The sequence below is a fragment of the Haematobia irritans genome, chromosome 2, assembly GCF_050003625.1.
Source record: "Haematobia irritans isolate KBUSLIRL chromosome 2, ASM5000362v1, whole genome shotgun sequence".
In the NCBI taxonomy this organism is placed as follows: Eukaryota; Metazoa; Arthropoda; class Insecta; order Diptera; family Muscidae; genus Haematobia; species Haematobia irritans.
In genome coordinates, this window is record NC_134398.1 from 127,572,123 (window position 1) to 127,582,331 (window position 10,209).

General features: G+C 33.1%; 1 protein-coding gene across 1 annotated transcript; it reads left to right on the forward strand.

Moving 5' to 3' along the window:
* The first annotated feature begins 5,419 nt into the window (after positions 1 to 5,419).
* Vha14-1 (V-type proton ATPase subunit Vha14-1) lies at positions 5,420 to 6,498 on the forward strand. Its single transcript, XM_075296116.1, has 4 exons — positions 5,420 to 5,580; positions 5,649 to 5,730; positions 5,790 to 5,995; positions 6,074 to 6,498. Exons 1-4 carry the CDS (start codon positions 5,527 to 5,529, stop codon positions 6,104 to 6,106), a joined length of 375 nt encoding a protein of 124 aa, XP_075152231.1. The 5' UTR covers positions 5,420 to 5,526; the 3' UTR covers positions 6,107 to 6,498.
* Positions 6,499 to 10,209: the final 3,711 nt, after the last annotated feature.

Sequence of the window (10,209 nt, forward strand, 5' to 3'; positions counted from 1 at the left end):
TTTTAATTCAGACTTATTGTTACAATAAGAAGTTTCGAGTTCAAAGATAGATAAATAAATAGATAATTAATATAAAATTAAAGAAAAAATATACAAATTTTTAAGTCAGGACATCTTTCGCCACATTTGTTGTTGAGATCTGGAAGAATTTAAATTCAAGAAATTATAGAAAAATAATGGCCCTTTTTGCGAAATTGAAGGCAATCCAATTATGTTAGATGCTTGTTTACTTATATTTGTAAGTGGGATTTTATAAAACGAGCGATTGACTTAGAAAGGCATTGAAAATGCATTGTAATTATAATTAAATAGCAATGCAAACAATTTTAAAACTATATTTTAAAAGAGAGCCCAAGGCAAATATCCTGCTGCATAACTTTAGCACCCATGCTGTAAGTTTAACTTTTCACAATTTCACAAATTTAAAAACACAAAACAAGGAACGCGTCTGTACTTCACAAAATCAAAACTGAACGAACGAATGGCGTGAATTGGCGTCCGCAAAATTATTATGCACTTCTATTATCGTTTATTAACATATGCAAAGACAATTAATGAAAATATTTTCTGACATAAATATTTTCTGTCATAATATGAAATAACCACTTGACTTCCAAAGGCATTACAAATGCATTCTAATTATAAATGAATAGAGATGTAAACAATTTTAAAGTTCTCTTTTAAACGAGAGCACAAGACAACTCTCTTGCTACATAATTTTAACACCCATGCTATACAACTTCTATAAAGATGGCAAAGAGAATGTCTGGGTGTATAAAATGAAAAAGTAAATGAAACGCAATGCTTAATTACAGGTCTGATTTTAGAATGCCTACGATGAATGTAAAATCAGTACACATGCATGTCTTATAAACACAACGCCTTCCAATTTAAGGCATTTAACATGCCTGAATTTGTAAGGTCCTTCTCGATTCCGCCGCTGGGATGTAAACGCCCCTAACTTGGAATATGCTCTGACTGAACATACTCTTTTCAAAATATATGTCAAATTATTAAAATAAATTGCATAGAAAAAACGAATAAATGAAGGCTTTGAAGAACATAGGGATGTGAAAATAATAAATAAACAAAAATGTTTTCCCTTTGCGATCGTGGTATTTATTTGAACAAACAGTGCGTATATTTAAATTTAGAGTAATGCTTAGTATTAGGTTCGTTTCTGCGAAAAACGAATATCATCATATATCTCCGTAAATAGGGTCTCAATCCCAGGAATGTTAACTTATTTATGCGAAATAATATGCCTGCCTATTTTTTCGTGCGAAAAATCCAGGGTTGTATAAATATGTGTCTGACAATGCTCAAAACAAAGATTTCACATTTTATAATATGTGTCTGACAATGCTCAAAATGTGTCTGACAATGCTCAAAACAAAGATTTCACATTTATTCCGCGCTAACGTTTTTTTATATGAAGTATAACAGTTTTTCGTGCGAAAACGTGATCTTAGTACTAGGCTTAAGTGGGAATTTCGAGTTTCAATGACAACCGTCAAACTAAAACTTCACAACTCGGTATGAACGGTGAAATGTTGGAACATAGCATAAGCCACATAAAAATCGCCGTCACTATTCGGACATTATTACAAATTCTTCATTGTGTTTTAGTTTACGTTGTGTTTATGATTAGGGTCATTGCTTTTTATATTCAGTTTAGTTTATAAAAAAGTAAACCATATATGGGACTAAAGCCAATTTAATTCTATTTTAGTTCATGGAATTATTATGTTTAGAGAAAGTTTCGTTGAGTTTAAAAATATATTAAAAAATAATTACAAATGGAAAAATTATAAAGAGTGTGAAGTTAACGTTTTTCCCCCAAAGTTGTTTTTAGCGAAGACACAAACCACTTTACATATTTTGAAAATGTAAATTTTTGTTGCGAATAGTACACATCGGATCTCTAGAAACTTAGCTTTAAAGATGAGTATTAAGATCGAGTTTAGACGCTGAAATCTTACATACATCTGCTAAAGCATGATAGAATTATAAATCTTTTGGCAAATATTTTAAAGCTTGATGGAGAATGATCTCTACTACAAATTACTTCTCGCCTAGATTTCCATCGAGTGGAAGCAGAAGTTTTCCAAGGTTTCTTCTACAATTCTAGTATAGACTTATAACTTTCTAAAAAGTTCACCCAATTCCATTGCAGTTTTGGTTGTCCCAACATGAAAAAAAAACAAAGATTGTTTGATTTTATGCCTGTAAGTGTAACATGCGAACATGACCTTATACTAGCAGATTTGTCGCCGCAACGTGTTGTGTCGAAGGGTTTTCCGATCGTGTAAACACTCCTTTAAAGATAGCAGATAATGTTTGCTATTTCAGCAAACAGCGGCTGCTTTCGCTTTTTCAGAAGACATTTTGCGGTTTTAGCAGATTAAACATTAAACAATTAATGTGGGTACTATTGAACTTAGCCGCTAAAATCAAAAATAAATCTTAATACCCACCTTTACTTATGCAATAGCAAATGTATGTCGCCCTTTTTAATATACCCCCATAGAAAAAATACTGCTGTTAATAGCAAACAATGTCTTCTGCTGTTGTTTTAGCAGTTTTTTTTTTTTTTGCAGAAACAGCAAACAACCTGCTATTTTGGAACAGTAGACAAACTACTGAAAAGTCAACAGTTTGTTGAAATTTTCCGCTAATCCGAATAAAATTATAAATTAACTCCGGTCTATTTGATAATAGAATTACTGCTGAAGTAAGCCCACAATAGAGGAATGGTACACATTGAACCTCTATAAAATATCAATCAACAAGTAGTTTATGAATATACAATAATATTTGTAAACATGTCACCCCTTTTAATATATGACCTACACGAAAATCGTCATTTGTTTTTCTGTTAATATATTATTTCTTTCTGAAAATGCGGTCAGAAGATATTTTTGTCCTGAATGCGAAAATCTCACGTATCAAAGATTTCAGTAGTCGCATAAAAGACTTTTGTAGATGTCTTATTTTATTTCACGTGCAGTAACAGCTACAGCAATACCAAACTCGATGAAGATCTTCTAAGGGACTTTTTTTTTTTTTGGTAAACACTTATCGAATAAGAGGTGTTATTTTTGTATTCAAAGAAAACTTAAATTTTTGAGATGAATAAGGCAGAAAGTATCTACATATCTATTTCATTCATCCATTCACCGGTCGCTCATTAATAAATAAATTGACTCTTAACATTATAAAAGTGCTTTCAATTCGATGCAATGTTCATGTTTCCAAAGCCAAAAAATAAAAAGTATAAAAAATCTGGCTCTGTTACTTACTACACCGAAAGAATTCTCTTCGTTAAGTTTACGAACGAAATTTTCATTCATTTTCGTAAATTTTACGAATAAATGAAACATCTACGAAATATTCTACATTAATTTTTATTCGTAAAAGGTTCATACTTTCAATGAGCAAAATTGCTTAGAAAACCAAGAAGGTATTGTTGAGAAGCCCCCATCCTCAAGGTACGACTGTTTGGTGATCTGGGCATCGTGGGACATATATTAAAAAGGGCGACTTGTTCAGAAATGTTATTGCATAATCAAAATCTACTAATTGTTTTTTAATGTTTGAAGTTATTTAATGTATAGCATTTGACTTTCGTGATCTTACTGCAGCATTAGTTCTATAGGGTGGTTAAAATTTCAAGGGCCGATGTTGACTTTGAATAAAACACAAACTATTTAGGAAATTATTGTAATTTTATTTTATTATGATATATTGGTATTACTCAATTTTGTATGGAACAAAATATCGGCCAAATGGGCGCCACGACCTCGGTGGCACACCTTCATCCGATGGTCCAAATTTTCGATGACGCTGAGGCATAATGGAAGTTCTATGTCGTTAATGTGCCGAATTATCTCATCCTTTAGCTCTTGAATTGTTGCTGGCTTATCGACGTACACCTTTTCTTTCAAATAACCCCAAAGAAAAAAGTCCAACGGTGTCAAATCACATGATCTTGGCGGCCAATTGACATCGCCATTACGTGAGATAACACGGCCATTGAATTTGTTGCGCAAAAGAGCCATTGTTTCGTTAGCTGTGTGGCAAGTGGCACCGTCCTGCTGAAACCACATATCGTCCACATCCATATCTTCCAATTCGGGTCATAAAAAGTTCGTTATCATCTCACAATAGCGAACACCATTCACAGTAACTGCCTGACCGGCCTCATTTTGGAAAAAATACGGCCCGATGATGCCGCCAGCCCAGTCACTCTTTGTGGGTGCATAGGTTTTTCGACAATCACTCTTGGATTCTCATTCGCCCAAATGCGGAAATTCTGTTTATTGACGAATCCACTGAGGTGAAAATATGCCTCATCACTGAAGTTGATTTTCTTCGAAAATTGATCATCCATTGTTGCAATTTCATGGAACCATTTAACACGTTGTTGGATTATGTATCTCTCCATGGTTCAAATTGAGTAAGTCTGAAATAGAGAAATGTCTAATAAAATTCGGAAAAAAAACTTGGCGTTTAGGTGTGGTTCACATTCAACATCGGCCCTTACAATTTAACCACCTTTTACTATTTCAGCAAACTACTAACTTTTGGGCAGTACGTCTGTTATTCAAAACTAACAGAAATAAGACTATACATATATATGGGAGCTATATGTAAATTTAATCCGATTTCTTCCAAATTAAACAGCATTCGTTATTGTGCCCAAAAAACTGCCTGTACTAAATTTCATCAAAATCGGTTAAAAACTGCGACCGCAATACTGTGAACAACAAATACATAGACAGGCGGACGGACACCAAGCGCTAGATCGACTCGGGAGGTGATTTTGAATCGATCGTATATATTTTATGGGGTCTAAAATCAATATTTCTGGTAGGAACATTTTTTGGGAGATCAAAGTTATTATACCCTGACCACTGTGTGGTCATACCGGTTGTCAGGTGTCGATATTTCGAAAACTAATCTCTTACGACAAATGTTTGTTCTACATTTTCACTTTAAAATATACTCTTTCCCACCACAAAAATGTCTTTTTATGCGCTTTACAGACTATCAGTTATTCCGGACGACAGTGCTCGCGTCGAACATATCCCATACATTGACCACATTCTAAGTTAAGTCCGTAGGCAAAATCGATACTGCTGCATATTTATGGGATCGATAACACATTTACCGATTATTTAGTCATCGCCGACAAGTCGTATCGATCCGACACAATGTAAGATTCTTTACAAACACCCACATTTCGTCCGGAATAACTGATAGTCAGTAAAGCCCATTAAAAACTTGAATTCCACTGAAGTTTACTACAAACAACCCACTGTGTTCGTTACGTACGGATACGACTTCGAATAATTGGTATTAACAATCAAACATATGATGCGACATCTGTCTAACAAGGCAATGTGAACCTTACCATACGTTTTGACATTTGTCATCTGACCTACCAAAAAATTTACAATTACATACACATTTTCGTTGCAGTATTCAATTCATATCTAAAAGGCCAAATTAAAATTAATAAAAATGGCTTTACATTCGGCAATTCGTGGAAAATTGATTTCTGTTATTGGTGATGAGGTATTTGAATTTCAAAATAACGATTTTTTCGTTTTATTTTCATTTGCTTTGTTCAACTTTTGCTTTAGGACACCTGTGTTGGATTCTTGCTTGGTGGGGTTGGTGAGATAAACAAAAATCGTCATCCCAATTTCATGGTAGTCGACAAAAGTGAGTAAATTGTAATTAAAAAATTATCGCAAATATTAACACACTATAAATTATTATAGATACTGCAGTGAGCGAAATTGAAGATTGCTTCAAGCGCTTCTTGAAGCGTGATGACATCGATATCATCCTAATCAACCAAAACTGTGCTGAGCTTATCCGTCACGTGATTGATGCACATACATCACCAGTGCCTGCTGTCTTGGAAATTCCCTCAAAGGATCATCCCTATGATGCCAGTAAGGATTCCATATTGAGACGTGCCAGGGTAAGTGCTATATAAAATAATATTCAATTGCTGGAATATTGAGAGACCATATTTTGCATTGTTTTCCATTATTTGCAGGGTATGTTCAACCCCGAAGATTTGGTGCGTTAAGTTTTTGCTGTCTTATTGTTGTTTCATGTATATTTGCTGTTGGAACGCATAGTCTTCAAGCTAGATTAATGATACGTATAAAATATTGGCGGGCGGCGACATCTAAAGTGCTATATGTTTATATGCTGTTTAATTAATTAGTCTCAATAATCAAAAGGAACTGGCAATATATCTTGGGGTTTTGCCCTTTAATCGACGCACTTTTCAATAATGATATTCTCTATGACGGATATGTTTAGATTTTGATAAAACAAAATATTCCATTCCATACACTTCTTTGGCCTTGTTTCATTTTTAGCAATACTGCGGCGATTTTCTTTATGCTTAATTCATATACTGCTATTGCTGGTTGTTTCGTCCTCTGTTACAAATAAATATAATTTTTAAAAATATTCTTAAATTTGTGTTCACCGAGGTATATTTAGAACTTATAAATCGAAACTGCATATAAATATGCCTACTAGGGCATGACATTTTAGGACTCAAAATCACTCGCTGGGTTGATTTTTCCCTGAATGCCCATATAACTATCTTTTTTGGTTCTCTTGATTGTGATCGCTATTTAGATTCGATAATTTCATAGAACAGTTGTTTCTTTTTTTTTGTACAAGTATGAATGCTGGTGAATTTGGTAAAAATATTACATTTTGATACAGACCAATATAGAATCTCAGATTTTCACAAATTTGGACGTACACGACTTTTTGTGAGAAATACCACTCTTATACGGCATTCACAATACACTTCCAAAATCCACTTTTTTCCAAGGACAGTTTAGAATCAAAAAATTTTTCTACCTTCGTTTCAAATTGGGAAATTCGAGGTTTCAATTTTTTGAAAAGTCGACTTGTGAATCCTAAAAAGACGAATTTTGATGCTGCGACTTTTGCGACAATTCAGGGGGCTAATCACGGCATTCGATATCGAATTCATAATCGTATCGAAAAAATTGTTGATACGATTAAAAGTTTGGCACCCATGTTCCGATATCCACTTCAATTCCACTATTCACGTCAAATCCACGAAAGTGAATTCCACGCTCTTTTTTGAACTTTTCTGTAACCAGCTGGGTTGCACAAATTACCCAAAAATTCACTAAGGTGGAAATCAAAATAAGTGGAATCAATAGACTTATTATAATTTATTATTTTTTTAATTAAAAATGACGCAGTTTTAATAAAACTCATATATTAAATATAAAACATTTCAAATTTTACACGAGTACTGTTTTTTAACCGGAAATACACCCATCTTGGACATAATTCAACTTTCACCAAGACTTTTGCAAGTGAATTGATTTCACGAAAATTCCGGTGAAAGTGGATTGTAGGACACGAAAATCGTGGTATTGATTCACATTCACCTGGAAGTGGATTTGGGAACATGGGCATTGATCACGGCATTCGATCGAAATTTGATGCAATTTCTCTAGCATTGCCATCAGCAAAAAACGAAGCAGAACAAAATGAAATGACAAAATTAAGTTAGCGGCATAAAATAGAATGTAGAAAAATACATGTTTTTGAAGATTTCAAAGTAAATTGTATTACATTATATCTTATGGACCCATATATCTTTTTACATTCCTCCGAATTCCTTCCTAATTGGAGGATGAGATGAATATAAAATAATTCGGCGACAAATAAGGAATAAAAGTGCACATTGTTATTGGTGTAAGTACATGGGTTTGAAATGGTGTGCACTGTTAGGAAGTCACCTTTTGCAGGCTCAATGGACAATTTCGGCTGACGAAAGAGGCGTTAAAATGGAAAATAATTTTTGGTGGCATGTCAACTTCAATTCTATCGCTTTACAATTGTCTACCGTCTTAAAACTTTTTACCAGTGGAAGCCTTCAGTGAATCTATTCTTACAAGGTGGTCCAGAAGTGTTATGTTGTCACAGGCTGGTACGGTAATATGTTGATCACAATCTCTTGGATATCAATCTAGCATGTGCACTTTATATATGGTTCTTCGCCAAGCGAACTCTACTATGACTAATTTTTGTTTAACTTTTATTGGAGTTGCATTAGTCCTAAATATTCAAAATATATTCATTATATGTAAATTTACTACAAATTAGCAACAATTCGAACTAAAACTAATATATTTACTATTCCTATATGGCGAAAACAATGTAGAAAACAAGTGAAAAATGTTCTATGATTGCAATTTACCAATCGAAAAAATTGTCGGTCAAAAAAACTCGATATCGACTCCCATGATCGTAAAAATTTAGATCTCGATCAAAAGTTCTCGATATCGAATGCCGTGATTAGCCCCCAGTGTTGACTTTTCGATATTGTCGTAAAAGTAGATTTTGTTCACTATTAAAATTCCATTGATCGATATTTGCCAATATTCATGACTATTCTGAGACTCACCGCACTGTACACCACACAGCACATATTCTTCACACCTCTCAAAAAGTTAGTTGTTCTGACTCACACGTGAGAAAACTTTTTGGAATTTCTGATCGAAAAATGTAAACAGTTGATTTTTCTGCAATACATTTTATTTGCAGACAGGAACTATAAAATAAACCTATGTTGTTCAAACTTTAGATAGTTTTACAAAATCTTATTTCGGGCATATTCAACTGATTTTTATCAATAAAATGTGCAAAATATATAAAAACACATTATAGTTTTTAAATCAGTTATTTATTTGTGTTAATAATCTTCTAACTTTGCATACGATAGCTGTAAACTTGGCCCACTCAGAAAAAATGTCCGTGTACATTTTTCAGGTCTCTGACGGTAGTCCAGTGTAGTCCAGAACACGTCTTAAGTGTGACACCTCACGAAAGAGATACATGTGTGTACCAGAACAGGCACGATTATAAGTCTTTATTTCAACTATCCTTATTTTGTATCCTTATTTACATCTTCGGATTTAGAAGTTATAATTTTTATGAATTTGGTCATACATTTGCAATTCACTTGCGGAAAAAAGTCTTTATCGTTTAAGGTGAGTATTAAGTTGGAGTTTAGCTGCTAAAATCAAAAACAAATCAGTAAAAAATTTATGAAATTATTCCTCTTCCTAAAACAACTTTTCATAAAGTTTAGTTTCTTTAAAATGCATTATTAAAGAAAAGTACTCGTGAAAAAATGCGATTTTAGCAGTTAAACTCGAACTTATTACCCATCTTTATAGTTCGATAGAGATCGATCTCTTATTAAGCTTATTGAGACTTAGAGAAGCATTTTCGATCTTATATATTTACAAAACCAACCCAATAGTCTGTACATTTTGCTCGAGAACTCAGCGCCTTCTAGTGAACAGGTTTTCAACCACCACAAACATATACATATGTTACTTATAACACCAAGCATAGGAATCGAATATTGTTTTGAAATACTGGCTTGTATGCAGCGCATCATGGATTCAACCGTGGACTCGGGCAACAGTTTCCAGTAGCCATTTTTTCACGATTACTTTTCTTGAATAATCCATTTTAAAGAATATAAAAGAAAAGTTGATTTGGGCTATTCCAGTTATAATAAAATTTGCATCAAAGAGGTATAATTTTTTTATTACTGATTTATTTTTGCGTCTAAAGGTGAGTACTAAGTTCGAGTTTAGCCGCTAAAGTGAAAACTAAATCATTAAAAAAAAAAACATAAAATTATACATATTTGTTGCAAATTTTATTATAACTTGATGGGGAATAGCCCAAAGCAAATCGTCACAAAGTTTGTATTCCTTAAAATGGATTATTAAAGAAAAGTAATCGTGCAAAAATGACGATTTTAGCGGCTAAACTCAATCTTAATACCTACCTTAAAGGTGCGTATTAAGTTCGAATTTAGCCGCTAAAGGTGAGTACTATGTTCGGTTTTCAAGTTTAAAATTACTTTATTTTCGCAATTACTTTTCCTGAAATAATCAAAATTATAAATGAAAACAAACATATTGCCATAATGTCTTGCCGAAATTTAGAGGAACAATAAACTGAGCATCAATTGAGTTAATTTATATGCTTTATATTGAACTGTTTTAATAAAGTTACCGCGAAAATTTCAACTCGAAAAGCGAACATAGTACTTACCTTAAAACTGAAATTAAATCAGTAAAAACAGTATAAAATTGTACCTCT

Coding starts and splice junctions, on each gene's coding strand:
- Vha14-1 (XM_075296116.1), top strand. CDS start 5,527: ATGGCTTTACATTCGGCAATTCGTGGAAAATTGATTTCTGTTATTGGT. Junction 5,581..5,648: donor TTTCTGTTATTGGTGATGAG/GTATTTGAATTT, acceptor CTTTTGCTTTAG/GACACCTGTGTTGGATTCTT. Junction 5,996..6,073: donor CCATATTGAGACGTGCCAGG/GTAAGTGCTATA, acceptor CATTATTTGCAG/GGTATGTTCAACCCCGAAGA.